General features: G+C 33.4%; 4 protein-coding genes across 5 annotated transcripts; 3 read left to right on the top strand and 1 right to left on the bottom strand.

The window, feature by feature from the left end:
• The first annotated feature begins 11 nt into the window (after positions 1-11).
• On the top strand, positions 12-2,685 carry LOC106176221 (PRKR-interacting protein 1 homolog). Of its 2 annotated transcripts, none has more exons than XM_013558501.2 (6): positions 12-199; positions 392-470; positions 718-818; positions 1,053-1,138; positions 1,616-1,680; positions 2,059-2,685. In XM_013558501.2, the coding sequence occupies exons 1-6, from the start codon at positions 95-97 to the stop codon at positions 2,190-2,192; spliced, it is 570 nt and encodes a 189-aa protein (XP_013413955.2). In that variant the 5' UTR covers positions 12-94; the 3' UTR covers positions 2,193-2,685. The 2 variants fall into 2 exon arrangements, with proteins under 2 accessions (XP_013413955.2, XP_013413954.2); XM_013558500.2 differs by having other exon boundaries at positions 2,056-2,685.
• Positions 2,422-13,893, bottom strand: LOC106176222 (HEAT repeat-containing protein 6). Its single transcript, XM_087007955.1, has 23 exons — positions 13,711-13,893; positions 13,197-13,304; positions 12,758-12,898; positions 12,208-12,323; positions 11,734-11,848; positions 11,488-11,583; positions 10,595-11,068; positions 10,204-10,323; positions 9,611-9,687; positions 9,206-9,335; positions 8,841-8,940; positions 8,058-8,511; positions 7,713-7,794; positions 7,278-7,358; positions 6,863-6,997; positions 6,276-6,398; positions 5,844-5,968; positions 5,260-5,497; positions 4,956-5,033; positions 4,502-4,723; positions 3,642-3,798; positions 3,181-3,297; positions 2,422-3,024 (listed from the first exon to the last, which is right to left on the bottom strand). Exons 1-23 carry the CDS (start codon positions 13,885-13,887, stop codon positions 2,969-2,971), a joined length of 3,522 nt encoding a protein of 1,173 aa, XP_086864081.1. The 5' UTR covers positions 13,888-13,893; the 3' UTR covers positions 2,422-2,968.
• On the top strand, positions 13,881-20,950 carry LOC106176215 (2-methoxy-6-polyprenyl-1,4-benzoquinol methylase, mitochondrial). The gene is made up of 7 exons (XM_013558490.3): positions 13,881-14,094; positions 14,383-14,532; positions 18,655-18,879; positions 19,197-19,303; positions 19,517-19,605; positions 19,761-19,872; positions 20,147-20,950. Exons 1-7 carry the CDS (start codon positions 13,920-13,922, stop codon positions 20,246-20,248), a joined length of 960 nt encoding a protein of 319 aa, XP_013413944.2. The 5' UTR covers positions 13,881-13,919; the 3' UTR covers positions 20,249-20,950.
• Positions 20,951-21,434: 484 nt separating this feature from the next.
• On the top strand, positions 21,435-25,001 carry LOC106176216 (serine/arginine-rich splicing factor 1B). Its single transcript, XM_013558491.2, has 5 exons — positions 21,435-21,608; positions 21,912-22,067; positions 22,513-22,691; positions 22,992-23,164; positions 23,384-25,001. The coding sequence occupies exons 1-5, from the start codon at positions 21,604-21,606 to the stop codon at positions 23,564-23,566; spliced, it is 696 nt and encodes a 231-aa protein (XP_013413945.1). The 5' UTR covers positions 21,435-21,603; the 3' UTR covers positions 23,567-25,001.
• Positions 25,002-26,449: the final 1,448 nt, after the last annotated feature.

Raw genomic sequence — 26,449 nt, 5'->3', positions numbered from 1 at the left:
CAACTTACGCTATTTTCTTTAATAGCCCTTCACCAATAAAAACGATATCATAAAAAATATCTCGAATATTCAAGCACCTGCAGACGACGAAAAAATGGCGACGGAGGAGAAGACCAATGTGCCTGGGAAAACTGTTGTTGTTCCCAAAACTGCAGCAGATTTACAGCGAATGAAACTTGAAAAGTTAATGAGTAACCCAGTGAGTTGAAGAACTTTAACTTGATATATATTTTCACAATATAGGAATAATAATTTTCGTAGTTAAAGTTGATTAGCCAAAGCTACTTGTACATTTACTGGTAAGTTATACTGGATTTGTTTTAATAACGATGTTATCATCATTGACATTAATCCATTATAAGTGATTGCGTGTTCTGTTTTTCATACGTAGGAGAAAGAAGCATTCATACCAAGCAGACCCAAAGAATATACTCCAAAGGCCCCTGTAGAATTTGTCAGGAATGTCTGGGGTGGGTTTTTATACAGTTTCAAATTGTTATAAATTAATTAATATAAGAATGTGAAAACAAATATATTAGTCTATGTTGAAAGTTTGCCAGAAGTCAACATTTTTCTATACGTAAAATGTTATAATATATAACTCTGTTAATGTTTATTCACTTTTATGTTCCTTAACATTAGATAATTAAATGTTCATTAGTACTTGAATATTTTCCTAACATGTATCCTTCCATATATATATATATATATATATAGGTTCCAGTGCTGGTGCTGGAAGTGGAGAATTTCATGTGTACAGAGGTACACGGCGGAGAGAATATGCCAGGCAAAAGTTTATGACAGAGAAGACAGAAAAGGTTGTCAAGATGAGCATTCTTTATTGTTGTTTTGACTGGTATACTAGTGCTTATAATATGAAACATTTATGTTTGACAAAAACATGTCAGTTATTAGACCTTGCTGTAATTAATCAGTGAATAATTATCCAATGATAGCCCATATGGTGGGTGTGAGAAAAAAGTTTTCATTTTTGTTATCAAAATAGCATTCAGTTGCTTATGTTTTAATATTTCTATATGAATGGATTACAGGAAAAAGAAGATGCTGAATATCATCGTAAGTTGGAAGCTAACAAGCAGGCAGCAGAAAGCAAAACTGCTAAGAAAAGAGCAAAAAGGTAGGTAATAATGTGTTTTCCATAAGAATGCCCTTTGAAAATTGAAATTGACAATTTATTTTGGAGATGCTTTATCAAAAGTACGAATAAAGAGCCTTTTAAGGCAAATATAATTTCAATATATCCCTCTTGCATAATGTTAACTTTTAAGCATGCATTACAGAATGTTATTATTATTAATTAATTAAATTATTTTTTTTTATGCATTTTTCTGGAACTAAAATAAATTCAGTCCTTCATGTTTGTATTTGACAATATGATGTCAGGTTTTGAGAAGCATGAAACATGTGGATCATTTTATGTCTCAGTGAGTGAGTGAGACTAATATGCATGGTACCTCACTTTTGTGAAAGGAGGATGTCGCAACTTGAGGTTAAAGTTGAGGACAAATTCTTTTTGAAGACATCACTTTTAACTTCATTTTGTAAGAATGTGATATAGTTGGGAGTCTTAGTATCTTACACTTATGTTCTGTAGGCTAAAGAAAAAGCAGAAGCAAAAAGCCAAGAAACCTAAACAGAACGATGAAAACAAAGACAGTGGTATGTATTCATAAATTCATCATTAGGACATCCCATTTATTTTTATGGACTCTATATAAGACTGAATCAATTTGGGCTAGGCTTGTCTGAGAGAAAGAGTGTTGTGGATGTTAGTAACATCACATTATTTCAGTTGCATTAATCCAGAGTCCACTTAATATCGTATGCAAATAATTGAATATTAAATAATTGAAATATTCAGTCACATGACAGAAAACACATCAAAGCCTTTTTACTGGTAACAAGCTGGTTTTGAGAAATTCTTTGAGTCGTAGGAAAACTTTGCATTTTTTATTTGGCCTAGGGATTAATGATAAAATGGCTTCAAACATTGCAGTTGTCATTACATTTTAAGGGAATTTGGCATATTTTCAGAAGAAAGTGACAGTGAAAATGACGATGAAGGGCAAGAAGGCCTCAATGCAGGAGAGCAATCTCAAAATGAAGATAACCAACAAGAGAAAGTCATAAACTCTGATCATAACAAAAGCCCTGATAATGAGGGAAGGTAGCAATGCTGACGTACTGCAAGTTTAAGCAGTCTTTAGAGGAAAACTTCTAATTATGTTTTAATTGATAGTGTTAACCCTGGAGAATATTGTCCTCCATGTTGACTTAGTCTAACAATATGTCAACTAAGTAGGACATTTATTTTTTAGGAGGTAAACTGGATTGAAGATGCATTTCAGATAGAGTTGCAATCTTCTATTTCTATGTAAAGGATGACATATATTTTATCAGTGAATTTTATCAAAATATTGAAAAGGAATTTTATTCACTAATATGGCATCATGTTACATTCATCCTTCTGATCACTGGTCCATTTCCAGTTTTATAAGATTTTTGAGTACATTATGTTTGAAAACTGAAAACTTTTTTGTTGTGTTAGTATGAAGTTATCATGTTGTCTTAAATATTGCAGAGAAACGGGTTTATAATTTTTTTTCACATTGTACATAGTATACATATATGATACTTTACATGAAATAAATAAATTGACAAAAACAGCAGTTATTCATTTTTTAAGTTTAAGTTAATGCTATCACAGTTACAATTTAAAAAAAATGGACAATGATATGAGAAAGACAACAAGATTCATATGAATGGAGTTCAATGTTTTAAGCAGTTATTGGAAGTTATTGTTTTCAGGCAAACTGAACACTAAAATTATTTGCTGCTTCTGCAACTTTTCTCTTAGCTGGACAAAGCATTTAAATACTGAAGTCACTGCAAGATATCTTGTAGATTCAAATGACTGCCCAGAATCTGCATATAACACCATTCCACTTCAGTCGTATGTCTGTCTGAAAGATGTTTTGGGTGCTTCAGCTTCTTCTTTTGGTTCTGGAATTAAACATGAACGGTGAATGAAACCACTTTTACTCCGAGATGTTATCTTGCATACCAAAATTTTGCCTTATTCCAGTTTGGAGATATTACTCTTTTCACTGCAAACAATTTTTTTCATTTAAATGGATCTGGTGCAAAATAGCTTCTAACCTGGTCGTTCCTGTGAGAATATTTTTTGGAGGTTTTTCACCAAGGACAGTTCCTTCTGCTGAATGGGAGATTGGGCCAGAGTGGCAATTTGGTCTGCAGCTTTGGTAAGTTTCAGGACTAAAATTACAATGAAGCTTTTAGCATTTGATAAATCATGCATACGTATTTAAAAAAAGGAGGACAATTGGGTTGCTTTGTTCAAACAATCATTAAGCAATGTCACTGGATGTTAGACTTTAAAAAAGTGTTTTTTACCAAGTAAGTAAATTAAGTTTAGATTGTTCAACAGCATGTCTGCAAACAACAAATTAAAGCAAGAGAAGTATATTTGGTAAAAGTATGTTTTTGTAAATTAAAAAAGATTTCATTTTTATAACTGACTGAATAAAATCTTATATTATGTCCTAGAGCTTATACTCATGTTGAGAACTAACAGTTTTGAAACCATATTTTATATTTACCTTTTTCTCGTGTTCCCTCATTTTCTACCACCAAGGTTTCATGATATTTTGTAGTGTGATGTGCAACAAAGTCTGTACTCTTTATTATGGTTGTATGCAATTTGGGTAAATCTTGGACATCTATCAAAGCTGCTAGGTGAATCAAAGTGTAGCATACCTGTAATGGTAATGAGCAATTAAATATCATAGAACAAAAATTAGGATCACTTCTTGATCAAACAATCATACATTATTATCATGCTCATTCTTAATTGTGCACACAACATGTTTTACAGATGCTGAGAATTTTATCAATATAACAGCTCTAAAGAACTGAGACCCATGGACTACTAAAAGCACCAAACTGATCATAAATCACAGATTCTGTAATAAAAACAAGACATTACACCAGGCTAATAAATATTGAATGCCAAGTTATCAGCCTTCTGCCAGCACATAACTGATTTTGGTGTTACATTAAAAGCATTACAGAAAAGAATTTTTGACAAACCAGACATGGACAGATATGCCACAAATAAATACCAATGGTATAAGAAAATAGGCACTCTGTTTCAATTTATTAACGGTTGGACAAAAAAGCGGCTGTGAATTATTTATGTACCTTTAAGAAAACATAAGCACCTTTACAAATACAAACAGTGCAGACTGTAAAATTTATGAAGTTGGTCCTCTTAAATCTCCCTTACCAACCTGTTCAGCCTGACCACCCCTTACAATACTCTAACTGGGTCCACTAAACAATCCCCAACTACATACCAACCAAGTCAACTAAAGTACCAAGAAAAAGAAATGCCTGGTTTCTCTCTTACCATACACAAGCCTGGTATGCCAGATTATCCCATAAAATATACTATACCAACCTGCTCCACTAAACTATCCCTATGTCTATACTCTGTGAAGTCTGTGGTGGTTTCAGTATTCCACAGTGCAGTTATCAGGCTGTCCCACACAGCAGTGAACTGTGCAGGGGTTCCATACATTATTCTCTCATCTGGTACAGACAAGGCCAGAGCTGCATTTATACGCACTTTAAAATTCTTGCAATCTTTAACCACAGCACAGAGTGCACAAAACATGGGTTGCTGAAGTAGAAGAAACAAACCCCATTATTTAACATCAGCAGGTAAATAGATATAGGTTTAAAGATAAAATTTCACAGATCACAATTTGTGAAATAGGTTAAAAATATTAAAAGATAGTACTAAAATCTATGTGCAGCCTAACTAATTTTAAATAAAAAATTGCAATCTAGGTCACTTGGAATGTCAAGCAATGTCAATCATCAAACTGCAAAAAGCTGAAGCAAATACTTACAGTTAACTTGACATGTCTTGTTGTAATTAAAGCATTCCTGAACACATTCCCAGATGCATAGCAAGCATTCCACCTAACCTGTTAAAATGTAAATATTAAAGGACTGTTACAACACTTTTCATCGAATACTAAAAAATGTAAACCTTGTTAATATGTTAAAGTAATACTATTGCAGAATCATTGCCTGAAAAATTCATGAAATAAAATGATCCCCTTATAAAATGCAACAGTACTGACATATATATATATATATATCCAGTCATATCATATCTGCAAGTCAAGTAGGTGTACCAGTAACCTCTACCTTCATAGCTCCTGTGTTCACCGTCTTCACTAAGCTGTCCACAGCTTGCTCTACAGCACTGAAAAATATACTCTTCCCAAGACTTCTCTGTGGTGAATATCTCAACAGATTCCCTATGGCCCTTACTGCATTAGACTTGACTTTGTCATTATCTTGAGCTGCTCTGGTGGCCACAGTAAGAAGCTTCAACAGCAGCATGTCAGAGAAGTCCTCTACAAATGCATTGTCTCCTGCATCCCTGATACAAGCATAAATCCATTTATAAATCTCAAAATCTATGCAAAAATGACATTTAAAAAAGAATATTTTCTCTTCTGAAAAGCGTCATGTTTAACTTCTAGCAGCTGGTGTTCAACTGTTCCCTGAGCAATTTACAAAATTATCAACAATGAAAAAATAAACATCCCTACCATCTTCAAAACAACCATGATAACTGTAAAACTTAAGAACCATTTACATTTGGCATAACAATGCTTTTTCCATATGACTATTAACAGAAGATTATAAAAATTCTGAATTACACTTTTCCATCACCAGCCATTTTAGCACCTTATAGACCAGATTTTAAATTTTAGCCTACCAACCTGTTCATAACCAAGGCATCACTGAGATTTGCTAGGGACCAAGCTGCCTTCATCCTCACCACAAGATTACTGTCCTCCATACATGTCACCGTGGCATTGGCCGCGTCTGCCACAAATGATATGTCCTAAAATTTCCAAAGTTTTTGTAAAAGAAACAAATAACTTATTTTAACTTAAAAGGTAACTTAAGTGTGCGCTTATCATTCTGTATAAGGTTACTTTGCTGATTCAATAAAATGCTCAACTCATTGCATAGAAACCAACTCTTATGATTTTTATGTTTTATTTCTTTATGCTTCAAGTTCAACTTCAAGTGCATACAAATAACACTTGTTTTTATGGGCAGAACAATGTTTAAAAACTGAGGTTGGTTAAAATCTTTTAAAAAATTGTAAACGGCCATTCTCAACAAGTTAATGCATACAGCATTACCTCTCTCAGTGTAGAATACAGCATGTAAACACCCAATGCTCTCACTGCAGCGGCCTTGACATTTTTGTCTTCATCGTCTGTAAGCCCCAGCAGTAAAGTGATGCAGAGGATGCGCTTGTCCATCTGAGAGAATTTACAAACACTTATTTAATGGGAATATATGAAAGAAATTTGTTCAGTTACATTTCATTTGCAAACTGCTGATCATTAGCAACAATCTCCTTATAAATTATTTCAATATCTTAAACTGATCTTACTAAAATAATTTTTAAGTTATATGGGTTATAATTGATATTTATTTTTGGGTTGAATGAGGCTGAGGTGAAGTAGAAAATGTTCTTCCTAATACATTATACAAAATTTGATTTCTTCCTTTAAATTTTTGTAAGCCTGAATAAATATCACAAAATAAGACAAGCAATTGTATAACACAAACAATGACACAATTTGCACAAGGTGGGTGATGCAAATATTAACAGTATACATATTATATACAATACAACAAAACTGCTTAATCTTGGTAAAGCAATTTTAAACGAGAGATTTTAAAGGAATATCTCAAACTAAGCAGCTATAACTATACTCACTGGTAATAAATCATAGACAATGGCCCCAATGTTGGAGAGACAGTCACAGCCAGTTGCTCTCAGAGGAGGATGGATCATATTCTGCATCACGGCTGGAAGTGGTCCTGACAGCATTTTGATCCAAACATCAAAGGCCTTATATATTTTAAATAAATTAAATTGTATCACTGCGTAATCACACATAGCATATAATAATATATATCAGACATTCAGGCAAATAAAACAAAGGTGAATAATTTTATCCAAATATTATTTTTCAGGCCTGCCCTACAACTGACACTGTTTAAGTTTGTTGGTTATGTAAGTTTCACATTATTTTTAAAATTTTTTGTACACCCTGTATGTGTTTGCTAATGTTCCCATTTTTATTTCATAATTAAACTAGTTTTCATAAGAAGTGACACATATACCACACCTCTTGAGCTGTTATTCTCAATCCAGTTTCACTGTTATCTTGCAGATAGCGAAGAAAGGAGTTTCCCAATTCTTCTAAAAGCTGTAAGATTACAAAACAACTTTGATTGAAACCATATGAAAGTGACTTTATTTCAGTGATGTTAAAGTAATACACGCATACAGAAATATACAGATATTTAAATAAACAAATAAATAAAATGAAACTTACTACATTACATAAATCCCTATCATATTATATTTGCAGATGAATACTGATTTATATCCTCCTGAAAACCATGTTAAGCCAAGAAAAATGTGAAGATTTAAATGACACATAAGGACAGAAATTTAGGTTAATTATCAAAGACCATCAAGTTAGCTATCATTGTTCATAAAATAGTCAGTGGTTAAAACATGTAATTTACACAGAGTATATTTATTTTATAAAACTTACCTTGGCAGCATGCAGCTGTACTGCCATTTCTTTATCTTCTAAACACCCACAGATTACATCAGCTAACATTGTTAGACTGTTCCTATAATCAAATTATTGAAGATAATGAACAGAAAAGTTGAATCAAGTGAGATCTTCTGATATTCAATCAAAATAACACTACTACTCTGCTTAAACAAGTTTTTTGTTAAAATTAAATTATATAAAATTTCTTATACAAAACTTTCTTCCTTCATACCAAAATATAAGATGCACTGATTTGCATAACCAATTTAAGCCTTAAATCCAATGCCAAAAAAAAAACACACATAGTCATGCTAATGTAAACAAATACTAAATATTTACCTTGTTAGCATAAAGTAGCACTTAGTCATCTGCTGTAGCACCTGTAAAGACTCCAACCTTACTGGCAAAGGTTCAACAACCCCTTGTAGCTGGTGTCCACTCTGACTTAATGTCAACCTTGACCCTGTCTGGGATGTAACAGCAGGCATAACATACCTGACACACAGTTTTAAAACCCAAGAACTTTCCGTTGCCTGCTTCTGCAAGGCTTGATCAGAAAATGTTGGGGTCAAGGTACCTGGGGATTGTCTGGGTGAATACCCTGGGGATGAGGGTGAGGCAGAGGATTCCTGAGTGTGATCATCAGTTCTGTCACCTTGAGGAGCACTAGTGTCTGTTGATCGTCCAGACTGGGGGCGAGATGGGAGAAGAATATGGCATACTTCCATCAGAGGTGCCTGCACAGTCACTATGGCTCCTAAGCAGGTCAGGCAAGCAACCCGAACATTAGGATCTAAAAAAGTTCAATACATACGTTGAACCTGAATTTAAATTCCTGAATTCTAATTCTATTTCCACTTTGGATGGTTGTAGGTGGTATAGTACAGGTACATGAATGTAAAATGGGGAAAACATATCATTGTGTATAACAACACGCTTTTAGATCTGGAATGTTGAATTTTTATGAAATCATACAAGATTATTAAACTTCTGGATGAACAAATAACTGTCAAATGTTTTAATAAAATTAAATGGGTTTCATCATCTTTGAATAATTCATACAAGCTATTTATTCAAGAAACAAATTCAAAGTGAATTTTACTACATTCATGAAGTACAAACCTCTGTGTGAAATAAAAGGACGGATCTGCTTAGATATTCTGCTCAGTAACCCAGGTTTCAGCTTTTGGTATGGTACATTAGGAACTAATGTGGCTAAACACTAAATGTGCAAAAAATACCTTTAATATCTATTCAACTGAACCACCAAACAATACAAATATTATTTTCCATTCCTATCGAAATAAAACATGCATATACTTGAAGGTCAATACACATTATATTACACATATCAAAGGTCTTGAGGATATTAAAACTTTAAGATAATATTTTCAAAACTAAACTTCCCTATGCATTATATTATTCCTCTTTCATGCGCATTCTGTAAAGGAGTGACTATTAACACAAGCTATGCAATTCACTATTACCTTTATGATCTGTGTAATAGCCAAGGGAGAATTTTCAGCAACCAAAGCCACTAATAAACATCTATGTATCTCTTTAATCATGAGGCCTAAGACAACTGAATAGGAAGTAAAGGCAGCTTTATGCTGTTCTCTGAAAAATGATTAAAAGAATTGTCATTTTATAATAATGAACAAAGAAAGACTTCATTTTAAGGCATTTTGTTTAAAAATATGTGTGTGACACAAACATTATCAAATAAGAATATTGCAAATACTGGGGACATACTGGTATAGTTCTGTCTCTCCCATTCCTAAGGCAAAGCATGTTGTCTTTCAAATGTTAAAAAAGTTAAACTCTTAGAAATAAACCAATCACACCCAAAGAACAAGATATTTATTCATATATCAGTAAACCACCATACTTACGAATCGTCAGCTGCTGCTAGGTATTGTTTTGAGCCTTCAAGGAGAGAACCCAATGCAGCTATAGCAGCAGTCCTAGTCTGTAATCAGATATGTTTATGCATTTGATAAAATGGTTATGGTATTCTAAACACATCACTTATCTTAAACATTCTAGTTCACTTTGCATAAAGTCACTAAAAAATTTATTCAAATGCAATTCACTATTCATATATTTGAATCAAATTTCATTGACTATAATCAAAACAACTTATTTGGGGCAATTTATCAATTACTTCTGTTCAATTTTAAATGTATCATAAACAGATGATCCTCGGATCCGCGGTTCAAAAATGGCAGACCATCAGCAGAGTAGTCGGCTCCGCTTTCATGACATATTTGATCTGCAGATCAGTAGATCTGAGGATCATCTGTTGTGAATGCCCTCACAGTGAAATATGTTACATGCCATTAAGACAAATCAAATTATGTTAGCATTTGGACAAAATTCATGCTAAAATGAGTGCAGATAAGTCATCCTGAAATAAAAACAAAGCCTTGTTACAGAGCTTGTTTCAAAATTTTCCAAGCCATAGTACTGATTGTAGTAGAAATACCTTTGGAACTGGATCTTTTAATATCACTGTGAACAGAGTGTGTGACTGAGAGCTTCCAGATCCTAGTGCATCAGGTATGAAAGAGGTCCAATACCCAAACATCACTCTTCTGTCTGTTCCCTGAAATTAAAATAAACATCATCAATGAATATAACAACGCAATATGTCTTCAACACATTGGGCACAGGCATTGCAAAAACAAAAACTACTTTGCTGTTTAAACAAGTTTTCATAATGAATAAAGTTTCAAACCCTAAACCTGAAGTATATGATGAATCAACTTTTCTCTGATATCTACATACTTTGGTTATTGCCATACCTAGAAAGAAGGACTACCCCCAAAATGAACTACCAAATCATACAAATCATTGCAATATTTGGTATAACATACCTTAATGACAGCATTAAAACAACCCAAAGCTGTCTGTCTTACTCTAGCTTGGAATGACCTCAATCTAGAAGCCTGCCCTCCTTCAGTGTCTGAATACTCGGACTCGGAACTACTAATCAAATGTCTGGAATAACCAAAAATATCCCCAGCTGATCCAGAGTTCTCCAAAGCCTGACCAACAGTATCATTCACATTCAGATTTTTCATACTGGATGTCGCATTTGAAACCCCTGCATCTTCCTCTTCATCCTTTGCACCTGTTGTTGTCTTCTTTGTGTTGGTCTTTTTCTTTTTGTTTCTCTTGGCGTTTGCATTTTTTGTGGGTGCTTTGGACGGTCTCAAACTGATTTCCTCAGTGGGGGTGGCAGCTGTGGTAGATTTAGGAGATACTGGCTCAAATTGACTCATTGGGGATGGGTACAGGCAGCCTGCTGCAATGGAAGGTTGTCCAACAACACCACAGAACATGTGCACCTGCAAAATGTTGTCCAAATTAAGTAATTATTCTCCCAGGAAACAGATAGTCTTCATTTACTAATATAACACATGCTAGGTTTGAAATATGTACTTTGGCTTGTTTTTTTAAATGAAAGTACAAGTGTTCTAATTGATGCTACCTTAAGATCTTAACTACTTTAGACAGAAAGTCTGCCAAACACTTGCGCATATCATCAGATAATGCAGTGTCCAATTGGAGGCCACACTTGGGAGGCGGGGGGATATATTACTAAGCAGAATATAAGGTGTCTCTGTTGTACTCATGAGGTCTGATAACTTGACTAGTTATATACAGAAATAGCCCTGGTCTACAAACCATGTAATACTGTCAGTTTTCTTTCTTTATAAATACAACAATAACTGTACAATTTTAATTACACAATTCTCAACATTACCTTCAGTGCAGCCAATAAAACTCCCAGATGATCTAAATGAACTGTTTTACTACCAATGATGATATTCTGCAGTCCTCTCAGTGCACTGATCAATATCTGAAATGCACAAAGAGTAAAATACAAATTAAAAGATGAAATTCACTGTGATAACAATGGATATTATTCACTATTTTAATGAGAAAATTATGTCAATCAGAAATACCAATACATAAAAAAATTTAATCCGACAGTCTATTTTTTTCTTACCCGATCATATGTGATTTCATCAGCTGTACTTTGTTTTGGAGTCTGTAGGATTGTTATGAAAATGTTCAAGCAGTTGGTCACATATGGCTCTGGTATAAATGGAGTATTTGCAGATCTATAAAATGTTTAAACAAATTATTTTAGAACAGTATAAAGTATAAGCCAGTTACTATGTTAAATCACTTATTCCACAAGCAATTAAAATTATGATAGTCTTCAACAATGTCAAGTTATATCTCAAAACACAGTATTTCAACAGCCTTTAGATTTGTAACATTCACGACTTACTAGCTTTGATACAAAAGAAATAACATAAAGTTGTGAGACAAACACACCCACCTACCCTACCTGAGTTTCACAGTTTACAGACAATTTCCTCCAATTTGAATGCCAACTTACTGCATCAATTTTGAAAACTGAATTGGTAAAAGTGAGCATATGCTGGGTAAAGGCCAAATACTCAGGGCATCCTACCTGATACATATATTCTCTATACACTGCACAGCTCCTTTTTTAAGATCTTCATCATGGACACTGCTGGCAATGAGTTCTGTCAACAGACCCCTTGTGCCAATAAGTTCTTCATAAAACTGAATAAAAAAAGTTAAATGTGAAATAATGAATACTACACCAAAAAGATATTAAACATATTGGTATTATATAATAAAATGTATTGCATCAAATTAAAGGTAACTGAACAAAGCACCTTCAAGAGAGCATTACAAAAATTTAGATCCTCAGTGAAGTGAAATACGCAACATGTAAGTGCTAAAAATAATAATTAGCTCTCACAAAATCTGGCTTAAAGAACTAACCATATCATTCCCCAAGTTAAACCATGATCTGTGAATCAGAAAATGGTGAGTGAGATAATACAAATCTTTTTGAAACTGCAAATCTATTTCAGTTCTGGTGATAATAAAAAACTCTAGTATAGACATTATAGACAAGGCATAGTCTGAACATAAAAACCATTCTAAAGTCTTATACATTAAGTTCCTATGTATAATATTAATTTCAGTACTTTGCTTATCCTTCCACCATTTTCATACAAAACAGCTCCTAAGGCTCTTAACAAGTCAGGGATTGTCCATGGTTTGCAGATCTTAAATGCAGTCACTAAATATTCTACCAGAAGATCCAGTGAAGCCTGGTCTAATGATACCTGAAAGACAATTAATTTTTCTTTTCCTTTAATGTGACACAAGCTTCTTTATTATGCTTTATGTATATATTTGATGAAAATAAAGTATCTGATCAAAAAAAGTAAATCTCTTAATTATTGTTCTGCAAAACAATTTACACCAGTTAGATTTAACATTTGCCAAATAAACATTTCATTATTAGCCATTTTACATTCACACTCTAGAGATGTAATGTGGCAGCATCAATATTGTCAAAACTGTCAGTGCCATATACACCATGTATGAATAGCTATGTCTGTTACGTTAAGAAAAACTTACCGTTAGTTTTGCTATAACATTTCCAATCAATTGGCACATTTTGGACAATAGATGGTCATATTTTGCAGAGACAAGCATGCATACTTGACACAACATTTTGGCTGCAGCCTAAGAAAACAAATAAGAGTTCTGTTATACAAAAACAATTATACAAATACAACTGAGGTCTCAGGAGAGTCCTTATCATTCTCTCTCTCTCTCTCTGTTATCTATTTATGAATATGATTCTTCTCTTTTCCAAAATATTGCCCCTCCCCCAATGAATTGAATGATGGTTTAAATAGGTATATCAGAAAAAAATTCAAACTGATCAGAAAAATATAACATTTATATCTTCTGAAAGGTAATGCAAAACAAATTGCAATTCTTTTGAAATTTTTCAAATATTTGAAAAAATAATGCAAAGACGAAAGAATTTGCTGGTAACAGTCACACTAAATTATGATTAACAACACTGAAAACTAGTCACTAATAAATCAATGCACTGGTCACTGCCACTGGTGGAACATTTTACCTCGTGTGTTGCAATAGGTAGACCATATTCAAGAGAATTCAATTGATCTATCAAGAAATTAACTTCAGCTCTGAATTCATCGCTATCTTTAAACACCAAGCCATTAAGTTTGTCTGCCAATTGCTTGAACTTGACTCGTTCCTCTGGAAGGAAACTTTCTGCCATAGAGGCTGCCATGTTAGATCTCGCATTAGTACGCGAGAAGAAGCATGGCGGGGAAGGCATTGGTATTTCGAAATTCTTGTCGGTTTTTTAGATATAGAAAGTTGTCAAGAATTTTAGTAGCAAAACGACATGTTAGTACCGATGCAGATTATACGACGGACGAAAGGAGCACACATTTTGGTTTTCAGCATGTTTCTGAAAAGGAAAAAGAAGAAAAAGGTACACGTGGTCTTCAGCTCTCGGCACAAAATGGGATTATTTTTTAATCCGTCTTTGGTTTTCTCTACTTCTATGGTTTAATTAACACAACAATGATTCTCTCTCTCTTATATAATTGCTACGTAATTTAATCGCAGTGATTCAAAATTTGTCAATTATTTTGTCACGAAGTCATTGTGTCAGTTTTACAGCATCACTTTGCTGTCAATAATGTGTTTTATATGATGTCAGTTAACATATGTGTAAATGTAACTCTTACAGTATGTACACTTGTTATATATATTTCAGTTTACAAAGTCTTTGAAAATGTTGCAAGTAAATACGACCAGATGAATGATGCTATGAGTTTTGGAGTTCATCGTTTGTGGAAAGATCACTTCATGCGACGGCTTTCCCCAGCAAGTGGTACAAAGCTTCTAGATGTAGCAGGAGGCACAGGTATTGCAGAATAATGTTACACATTCTGGATTTAATCAGCAAAATGTTTGGCTTTCTCCTTGATCATTTAATGAAAAGATTTTAAATGAATACCACACTAGTCTACTAATGGGTGGATCTTTTTAGTCATCCAGTAGGATTAGAATAAGAAATATGTATGAATCAAATTTTGGAACTTTCATTTAGCAACTAACTGACATTGACCTTTCACTATGTGTCTAGATTTATTTTTGTCAACAAATCAGGTGATAAGGCCATTCAGTAATCAGGAGCAAGACCGCTACATCAGTTAGTTGCTTAATATAGGTTCTAGAATTTGATTTATATATTTCTGACCCAAGGCTACTGTAATACACAAAAAAAAAAAAAACTATAAGTATTTTGATTAAAGGGATAACAATTGTTCATATGAGGTTCATATTTCACAATAAAATAATAAAGCAACTCATAAAAATACAATAAACGCAAATTTACCACCAAAACAGTAGTTATCATAATTATTCTGGAAACTGTGCTTGAGATCAAACAACTTGGTTCTTCATAGATGGATGTACCTCCATAATAATCTCTTAAAAGATTTATTACAAAAAAAAAAAAAAAAATTAAGCAAAATAAACATGACTAACTTTGAATGTCAGAACAGATTCATTAACCATTGAATTATTGTCATTTCCCAGGAAAATCCATTTTTGGCCTCAATGAACAGTTGTTATTCTTTTAGGTATTTTTAAATAAATTTCATTAATTTGCCCCATGTATATATTTCGGAAGGATCATGTAGGTGGCCTATGCCTCAAGTTATTATATATATATACATTGTATCAGACTCTATACTTATGTTAGCCTGTGCGACAAAAATTCCAAATACACCCATTTTAATGTCAATTTGAATAAAACCAGCCAAGATATTACCCCCTAACCAAATCCACCATGTACCCAAAACATCTCAGGCTACATTGTAGTGTTCTTCGTTTGTATGTCCATCCCAGATTTTGGAATGGACTTGGGTCCATATGCCCACATACCCCAGTTGACTGCCATCATCTACCTCAGCAAAGTCAGATGTGACGTGGGTTGGAGTGGGGAGGGACCAGGTTTTATGAAAAAGGAGCCATCCCCGTTGGAACGATATTTTTTGGTTGACCATGGCCAATTTTGAACCTGATTGACAACCGAAAGTGTCAAGATGTCCACTGCTGTGGTCAACTGACCAGATGGATAAACAACTTGGTAAGTAAACAAAACACAACAACTGAAATGTTTAGATCTCATTGATATCAAAATTTTCCAAGCATTATGTTGAGAAAACTTGTCAATTTTTATTTACATTTCCTGCTTATGATTTGTGTAAAGGAATTATCATGGTTTAAGGAGTATTAAAATTTGAAGTGTTTCTTGTTCCTTAGTCCATTTGCTCAGCTGTGTCACACCAGTATGAGCAGGGCCAGCTAAAAGTAATAGTGATCTATTATTGTTTCAGCTTGGCCTAATAATAAGTAAAAATAAGTAAAGCAAGTGCTGTTAAGAGGGGAAAATGAGCTTCATCAGTTCCATAGGTACTGTTATAAGTTAACAATGCAACTTGTTTCCAGACCAAGATGCAAAACAAACTTGCAGTTCAAGTTCTGAATGAAGACCTACTGTGTTTGACAAGGGTATGTCTTGACTTCAATAACACATTTTAATCAAATAGATTTCACGTAACAGTTTCCTATGTAAAGATTTTCATAGTATTCAAAAATAATTTAAATGTGCACATGGGGCATATATCCACCTAAAACTCATCTGAATACTGGGGATATAATTAAAAATGTTTCTCTAGCTTGATGTTGTGCATTTTTTAATGGAATGTTTACAAAATTAAATAAAAACTTAACTGTAGCCGAAATTTAAGTGACACCATTCCTATTTTGTTGTGTGAGAGAACAAATGTACTTTTTTTTAAATAAGTCAGTTTTCAAAAAGTGGCAGTTTGGTGCACAGCAAAGTCACTTTAAGTTAAAATTGCATAATCATTTCTTTTCTTGTCAATGAAAAATTGAAAGAATTAAGTATTTTAATAGTTGTTGACTTTTTCCAGGCATGCCCGAACATTTTCCAGGCTGACATCAGTGGCACAGTAGCATTGCTAGAGTAAACCAACCTTTCTATTTACTCCAACCAAAATCATTTAGAAATTCAATCTATAAACCAATATTTGATTCTGAAGTCCTAATTTTAGCATCACTACAATTCTCAAATTTACATCTCCATCACAAGAATGACTTTCAAATTAAACTTGAATTTCCAAATGGGCTTGAAAGATTATAATTTTTAATTTTTTTTCTTTGATAAGGTGTAATTTGTTGATTAAGCTAATGTTGTTCTTTTATTAAGTATGGGCTAAATGCTAATGTCTTTGATTGTATTAAATGGTCATTTCACACATTTCCATATATATAGTTGTAATCTCATCATTCCTTTGTGCTAGCAATATCAGCAGCATTCACATCTTAGTGTCAAAAACGACATGTTGTAGTTCTGTATCAGGGTATTTGACATACTGACATGATGGAGGTCTCAGTTCAACTCAAATTGGAAAAGTTTCTGCTGATGGATTATTGAATTAACCATTGCACATATAGTTTTTATCTAAATATTTTCTTAATATCTAATTTTCAGCTCTACTCAGGAGCCTTCCTCAGGACAAACTGGTCATGCGCTGATGTTCTAACACCAAGTTGTTATCACTGGCCAATTACCCCATGGAGTTTCTTCTGAAGTGTCAATTTTGTCGCTGTCCTTCTGGCCATCAGAGGGTGAGCTAGTGAACCTGTTTGTGGATTTGGTACACTTCTCAACTCCAGTAAGCTGTAAATAAACTTAACAATCATTGTTTGCCTTTACATTAATATTACATTGCACAAGTACGCACATGTCATTTTTTCTTGGTGCTACAAGTACAGTTATACTGATCAGATCCAGGTTTACACATTATTACACATAAGTTGTAAAAGATGAGCATTTGCTGAAAGATTGGCTCATGGCCACCATTGTCATTCTCTAAAACAACATACTATATTGTATTGTTAGTATTCATAATACCCAGAATTAATATTATACTATAGTTTTTAAAATGAGGTGAATATTTTTTATAGAATTGTGCTTCATAATTTTTTTTTTATTGTTTTCAATAAAATGACCTTTGGCATGATATTTGACTTTGTTTCTTTTATTCCACTGCAACAAAAACTCGAGATTGAAACGATAGATATCAATATTTGTTACTGAACTCAACTAAACAAACGATAACAGTCCTTTTGATTTACATACATCAATAACTTAACTGCAGTTAGAACATACTTCAATGAGGAATTATTTTCTACAGCTTAAACTCTGTAAAGAACACAGGATGGATCAAATGTCTCAGAATTTCTCTGTAGAGGATTTATGGAATAATATGTATCTCAAGGGCCAGTTGATTGCAGAAGTTAAAAAGTAAAAGTAACCCTAAGATTATACACTGCATTAAAATGCTTATCAATGAACACTGCTATATGATTTAATCATTAAAATAATTCTGAGGAGTCGATAGCTAAAATCTTGCTCAATATACAAACAAAGAACAGGACAGTGTGGCTTGAGATGTTTTTGGTGGGTGGATTTGGTTATAGGGTGATATGAAGACTGAGTTTCTATTGTATTTCTAACTGGCATGTTTTTTTTTTATTATTGTCATTTATTTTTTGCACAAGCCTATATTAGTATATTATGATGTCTACTATTGTGTAAAAAAATGTGGTTTTATAGAATATTGGATGCTCAACCGATTTTGATAGACTAGTGTGGGATTCAAAAGTAATTTTTTGTTGTGTTCAAGGTGACAGTCCATGGGCAGTAACATGTAAAATTCAAGCAAAATTCAACAATTTGGCAAATGAATATATATATATATATTTTTTTTTTTTTGCCAAATTTACTTTATTTACAATACACCAGAAATTCTGTGTGATTTATCCCCAATATTGATTATACTGCTCATTTTTTCATTCATGGCCTTGAATAAACTTTTCATGGCACTTTTGTTGCATAGTAAACTTTTATATTATTAAATTTTTATTACTGTTTATATGCACATTCTAGGTGACATAGCCTTCAGATTCTTAGAATTCCTAAATAATCAAGGGGAATCATTTACTAAGGACATTTACCCAGATATTGTAGACTTGGCCTCTGCGGAGAAATCAGTTGAAGAAAGTGACAGTATGCCTGAGCATTTTTTAAAATCTTCTGTCACAGTTTGTGATATAAATCAAGCTATGCTAGATGTTGGAAAAGAGAAAGCTCAAAATATGGGTTTTACCTCAGGTGGGTCTAATGATATAGTTATGGACTTAAATAATTTATACATGGAAAGTTCATCTCCTCCAGCGTGAAAGTGTGAGTCCTGTAACAGCAGTAGACAAAAAAAAAAAAAAAAAAAAATTCAACAATCTGTTATTTTATTTAACAATTTGACAGCTTCAACTTAGAATTGACATAGGCATATCTTATTATAATTATAACAAAAAATTTTTTTGGTTTATGAAAGGTGTGTTTATTTAGTAATAAGATGAACTAATAACATTTACATGATAAATATGAAAGAGAAATATCAATAATTTTGTAATGTTTTTCATTCATAGGTATATCCTGGATAAAAGGCAATGCTGAAGACCTCCCTCTTCCAGATAACACATTTGATGCTTATACAATAGCCTTTGGTATTAGGAATTGCACGCATGTAGATAGGGTGAGATATACAATTAAACATATTCCCTTTTTTTAGGGGGGGGGGGGATTATGATATCACTTTTCCAGTATAAGGTAGGCAGGTCAAGGTATTGTATATAAATATCTTTTCTCCTGTGGCTCAGCCAAGCAGGCTTTAGATCATAGATTTAATCTTCTGACATTTAATTTTTTCAGCAATTTTTTTTACATGAAAGCATGAATTCACTTTCAGGTATTGGAAGAAGCATACAGAGTAATAAAACCAGGAGGAAGATTCATGTGTTTAGAATTCAGTGAAGTTAAGAATTCTATGCTCAGTTTGTAAGTTGACTATTAAGTCTTTTATGTTGTTTAATGTGAATTTCAGAAGAAATTAAGGTGGCTTCATACTGTTTAGGATAAGTCCTTTGATAATGCTTAAATGAGTGGCTGTGTTAATAATTTTAAAAAAGAATTCCTAATACCATTTGTTCCAGTGCCTATGACAACTACTCTTTCCAAGTGATACCAGTGCTTGGTCAAATCATCGCAAATGACTGGAAATCATACCAATATTTAGTGGAAAGTATACGGCAGTTCCCAAATCAGGTGAATACAGTCAATGGTATCTTTTGCAGCCTTCTGTAATATTGAAGTGTATCTTATTTATCAAAAGTGTTAGGCTATTCGAAAAAATGTCATGAATTAGGATTTTTGGTCTCATAGTCAGTTTGAATGGTCCTCTGTTGGACAGGTTTTAGAAGATTGGTCACTTTTGTTTACTGTAAGGCCTTACTGTGGAGCCATGCTTTTATTTAGTTCTCACATTCTACAACTCTTAAAGCTTGTATTATGCAAACCTCAATTTAACTTTTTTTTTCAGGAAGAGTTTGCTGCCATGATAAAGGATGCTGGTTTCAGCATGGTGACTTTTGAAAATCTGACATTTGGAGTTGCTGCTATACATTCAGGATTTAAGCTTTAGTTTAGCTTAAGAAATACATATGCCCATAAAACAAAGGCTTTAAATCTACATGCAACCAGCAATGAAGACATAACAATTGTTTACATGATCAAGACTTCAGACACGAGAGTTCTTCTTTTTAATTTATATATGTAGCAAGTAGTTTTATATAATTTTTTGACAATAATCACCCAGTGCATTATGTAATGTACTAAATGACATGGCTTCTATGCTATTTGTTAATGTATGAATAAATGGTTTTGTACAAAATTGTTTTGAAACTGAAAGTGTGACCAATATTGTTCATATGCACTGACATATAAAGGTTAAGTTATAATATGGGTAGAAATAATTTTAGGCATATTTACATAAAATGCAAGGTTTAGCTGTAACATTTATAAATGCAACCTTTTTAAATAAGCCAGGAGTGATATCTTTCATCTAGCAGCTGATAATTTGTATTTTTAACTTGAATATTGCTGTGATTCTCTTGACGGTACATTTTACTTCTTATATTCAAATGAAAAAAACAATGAGAGCCTAGGTATCCTGGGTCAATTTATATGTACAGAAACATACAAGCAGAAACAAAGGAAAGACCAAATGTATGCTTGTTAGCTGATTTATGATATATTTATTTTGTAAATAATATTATACAGTGTAGGACTGAGGGAAGGTAATTTAAATTAGCAGAGGTAATTAAATGCACTTAGTGAAACTTTAGTTTATTATTACTTTTTCTTTGGTGCCCAATGTAGAATTTACTTATTTATTCAAATTATTGCTGAAATGCATTTTGCAGATTAATTTTTCTGTTAAATTTTAAAATTGAAATAATTCAGTCTACCATCAATGGCCATCATTTTGAATGTAATCTCATTTTAACCCCTTTTATCATTAGTGAAGTTTGACTTAAAGACTGCTTCATCGGTTTTTCTAGGTGTGTTTAGTCTTTATGTGCAGGTTATATACAGTGCCGTTGTCCAAAAGCTTTCTCTAGGGAACTGAAGAGAAGCAAATGAATAATTTGGTTTAAAAAAATAGTCTACAATAGACTAAAACATGAGTTTTCCTGTTCGAAGTTAAGTTCAATATTCTCTTTTGCATCTGAACAAGTGGGTCATGCATACATATCCTTTACTACCAAAATTAAAAGTAAACTTATTCGTCGTAAAAATGTAGATAAAAATAGATTAATTTCCTTTACCTTCAAATATGGAATTGAAATGACAAAATTTTTCTGAAATTGCGTTTGGTGTGCAGAGACGGCACATTTCTAATCACACCCGACGAAACTACGCGCAAGGATAAAGAGGAACTATATTTTATTCACAGCATAGGAACGAAAGACGCAGGTCGTTTCAAACGTATCAGAAATGGGGTATGTTTGCATACTATTTTCATTGATATATTTATCGAATATGTTAACCTTGCATTTATTCTAGAAATCAAGTTTTGTTTTGTCCAGTTGTTTGATCTTTTGGGGTATTACATTGTTGCATTTAGCAGTCTTGACCGGTGTTGGCTTTGTCATGGTCGCCATTTTTTGGAATCCTTTTCGGTGTGCGAAGTATTTCCACCAATAAAATTTATGTTTATTTCTTAAACAATAATCAAATAACAGAACAATTGTTTGGGTGGTTATATATATGTCGACTTAATGTAACGATCTGCTTGGTTTCAGGGACAATGAATGCAGAATTTACGTTGGAAACCTTCCCCCAGACATCAGAACAAAGGACATTGAAGATTTATTTTATAAGTTTGGTCGCATAACCTTCATCGATCTGAAAAACAGGCGAGGTCCACCTTTCGCATTTGTACAATTTGATGATCCAAGGTAGCTTATGTTTTTAACAAAATTAAATGTGTTACCTTATAAAGTATTATAAAATTTGTGTTAAAAAATCTTATCAGATGCAGTTCCCTGTATCATATTACCTTTTATTCAAGGAAAACGTTATTTCATACATAAGGAAGTCACTGTGTGTTGTCATTACTGATTGGAAAATGCAAGATATTGGGCAAGGTGAGGTTTTTTAGTGATGAGGGTTCAATCCCATGAAATCTCCCTTTATATTTTGCTAAGTTGTAAGTTTTTGGACTATCTTTGATGATTCCTATTGATAATACATTGTTATTATAGCTTAATGACATTAATTCTTTCAAAAGTCTGAAATAAACAAATTGTAGCGAGTAAGTAACCCTACCACCGCAACCAAACCCAACTTCTATGCATTTACAAAGGTTTTTGCCTCATAGAAGTCAATTTTCTAATATTCCAGGGATGCTGGGGATGCAGTGCATGCACGTGATGGCTACGACTATGATGGCTATAGACTGAGAGTAGAATTTCCAAGGGGATCTGGACCTGGTGGCCCTCGTGGAGGTGGAGGCGGTGGACGTGGTGCAAGGCGGGGAGGACCCCCCTCAAGGAGATCAGATTACAGAGTTTTGGTGTCAGGTATACAATTATGACATTATCACATTAACCTGGGAGGAGGCTCCTCAGGATAAGAGTGAAAGTTCTCAGGACAAGGATCTCTTTTACATAACACAGGATACTGTGTTAAAATTTTTTTTGGATTTTGCAGAACCAGCAGTAGAGGAGGACAACATCTGGATTGTCAGTTGTTTTTTTGTTTGTGAAATGACACTGTCAACAGGTGTAATTTGAAAATTAAAGTGAGGACCATTTTTTTTTATTCACAGTTCTTTTATGAAGAATATGTTCAGTATATATTGATCTCTGTTTCTTCACAAGGATTGCCCCCAACTGGAAGCTGGCAGGATCTGAAGGACCACATGCGTGAGGCTGGAGATGTTTGCTATGCAGATGTATTCAAAGATGGGACAGGGGTGGTGGAGTTTCTTAGATATGAAGACATGAAATATGCTGTGAGGAAATTGGATGATTCCAAGTTCAGATCTCATGAGGTGTGTTGTAAATGTTAATAACTACCAAGAAGGGCACACATCTTCAACATTTGACAAAGCAGAGAAAATGACCACATTCATTTTTAGCATTTTTACTTGGAAAATTCATTTGTAGGGGAGGTCAATTATATCAGTATTACAAAATATGTAATTTGAAATACAATGAAAAACTTGTATAATGTGCCTTTCATTAAATTGATCAAATTGTGATATTTCCAGGGGGAAACTGGCTACATCAGAGTGAAAGAAGACTACAGTGGGCGGGGTAGTGGTGGCTCCATGGGAGACAGTATGGGACGAGGTGGTGGTAGAGATCGTTCAAGAAGCCGAAGTTTTTCACCCCAGAGGCGCAGTAGAGGGTCACCAAGCTATTCACCAATGAGAAGAGCTTCCCCATACTGAGTTATGCAGTATAATTTTCACAGCATAATCTGTGTTGTGCTTTGACTGTTGTATAACATTTATAGAGACTTTGATCATGTAATGATTTATAAAGTAAAGTGGACCAGAGGTTTCCAATGTAAACTTGAAGTAAAAGTGGTTACCTTAAGAAAATGATTCTTCTATAAGTAGACAAATTAGTTTTTAATTGTACTTTGCTTGGCATTTTAACATGAAAATATTTTTTTAGCTCTTAGAAACTACATGAGCAGAGATACATTGCTTCAAATAATGAAGATAAGTACTGAGTTGAATGATTTGAGAAAAGATTTGAGAAAGTTTTATTGCATGGTCTTACTGCAGTTTTGATCTGAGAGGTTACTTCCTGTACTTGCATCTCCCTAGAATGAGTGTTGTGTGAATGGTTGGTTGAGATTCTTGCACATAACATCCTCATTGCTACAATAATATGTATTTCACAAGCTAATTCACGATTTTATTTCTATTTGATATAAGGTGCTTGGGAGTCTCCTGCCATTCTTTTACTGGATGCGGAAATACAGGGATCATATTAGTATATAGGATAGGAGGATTTAAACATAGGAGGAAACCTCAGGATCCACTAGGATCACTGGATTGTTTGGGAGATAGGAATATTCTGGATCTTTGGATGAATATAAATTCATTTCTTTCTAAATTGATTTTAACTTTTTGTTAGTTGAAAAAGAAGGCATATGGCCATAATAAACATTCAGAAACAAGTTAATTTAACATTTGACTGTAATTCATTCCACTGAAATCAAATTGAAAATATTTTGGAGATATCCTTTTACCTTTGCTCAAGATAAAACTGGCTACACTGAGAAAATGGATCAAATTTGGAAAGATTCTCAAAAAACCATTGGATGGAGCCGTTGTGAACAAATCTCACAAACTAAAAACACTTTAAAAAGTTTGGGAATGAAGCAACTGGGTACTGGAGGTCTTATCTAGGAGAAATCTTGGGATTCCAAAAACTAATATTAGGAATAGGAAAAGATCTTAACTCTGCATCAGGATTGATAATATTATAACATGGAAGGAGACCTTTAACATAGTTCTTGCACTTTCAGTAGGATAAGGAAACATTTTTGGGAAGGAAATTGCGAGGGAAATGTGGAACACCTCATTAGGAAAGGAAAGTGGGCCCATACAGGAAATGATGGTATAGTATTAAAATTGGTTACATGTTGGTTTTATATCTATAATATTGGCCCTTCTTTTACAGATAACCTTCTGTGTATATTGTGTTAATTGTGCACTTGTCTAGTCTCTTGTGTGTTTGAATGTTGAAAGTGTGGGAGAGTGGATGGTAAGATTGGCCGAATTTGACAGCACTGGTAAAAAGTCAGCTTGAGCACATCTCTGGGATTGTAATTTTTTTATAATTTTGAATAAAATTTGTAAATGAATCTTATGATCTTGTTTTGTTTTTATTTTTACTTGTGGTTTTTATTTTTAATGAATTCAATGCAGAAATTCAAATTAAATTTAAAGGTTTTGAAAAAGATCAGACATAAGCTTTTCAGAGGTAACGTGGAATTCTGCGTTTTTAAAGTCAATTCTGATGGTTCCTGAAATTTGTCACGCTGAGATTCAATAAGTGTTCAAAGGTTATTTTTTTGAAAACCTAGGCTCATGTCTGAAAAGATAACTGAAAGGTTTCTAAAGACCAAATATTGAACAACAGAATTGATACAAAGATGTAAGAAATTATTTTTACGATAAACTGGTTCTTATTTCAATTTTTAAATTGGATGTTTACACATTTTTTGCTATGGATTTTGGTACAAGAATCATGACAAAGTGCTAAGTCTCATAATCATGTAGTATTTTGACTAAAAAGATAAGAATTCTTTAAACAAAAAAAGGCGCTTAATACTGGGAGTTTCGAGATACAGTATTTTCTATAATTTAGACAGCTTTTAAAGAGAAAATATGGCTGCACAACCTCCCTCCCCCCCCCCCCCCCCCCCCCCCCCCACCACCACACACTTTTTTCATGTAGCCTTAATTATTTTTCATTTTAAAATGAACAGTGTTTAAATCTGTCAGAAAAAGTATCCTGATCCAATCCAATGAAGGTTGTAAAGAAGACTGGGTTCCCATACTTAGAACGATCCATCTGGATCGATCTAACTCCCTGGGTGTTCTTGCTAAATTGCTATCAGCTCAAGAGGCTTAAATGTCTGTCACGCCTACCGAATCAGCTGGGGGTAAAGATAATTCCCCCCTAATGGCTTTATTAGGGGTGACAGACAGTTAAGACGGTTATGATGATAGCAAATTTAGTAAGACTCCCCAGAGAGATAGATAGATCCAAATATCTGTGGGAATGGTCCCTTAAACTTATAAAAATTAAAATGCCAGATTGTTTTTACAGAAAAAATTATTGGTGCCCTGATTATTTGCTAACACAATACTTTCACATATGATATCTAACCAAAGAAACAGGTGTGCAGAATTTTTTTTATCCGTTTGGCTTTTGCCTTTTAAAGGGATAACAACTGTTCATTTTGGTCAAAAAATGAATTTTCCTGGGGTAAAGGACAATTTTCTCTTACTTCCCAATGGTTAATGAATTCACTCCCACATTTGAAGTTAGTCCATTTTTTTCTAAAAAAAGTTTGTTTTTTTTTGTAATATTCTCTTAAGAGATTATTACATAGTGTATCCATCTATGGAGGTCACGTGATGCGATGACAAGCACAAACCCCAGAATAAATGTGTTAACTGCTGTTTTGATGGTAAAATAGAATTTATTATATTTCTATGAGTTGTTTGCAATATATTTATAGTGAAATATAGATATCTTACAAACAGTAGTTATCCCTTTAACTTATGACCTTGAAGTCCTCTTTCCCA

The sequence above is a fragment of the Lingula anatina genome, chromosome 1 (assembly GCF_051362555.1).
Source record: "Lingula anatina isolate TDL-2025a chromosome 1, LinAna3.0, whole genome shotgun sequence".
In the NCBI taxonomy this organism is placed as follows: domain Eukaryota; kingdom Metazoa; phylum Brachiopoda; class Lingulata; order Lingulida; family Lingulidae; genus Lingula; species Lingula anatina.
The sequence above is the reverse complement of the archived record's forward strand: the minus strand, read 5'-3'. Positions and strand labels throughout refer to the sequence as shown.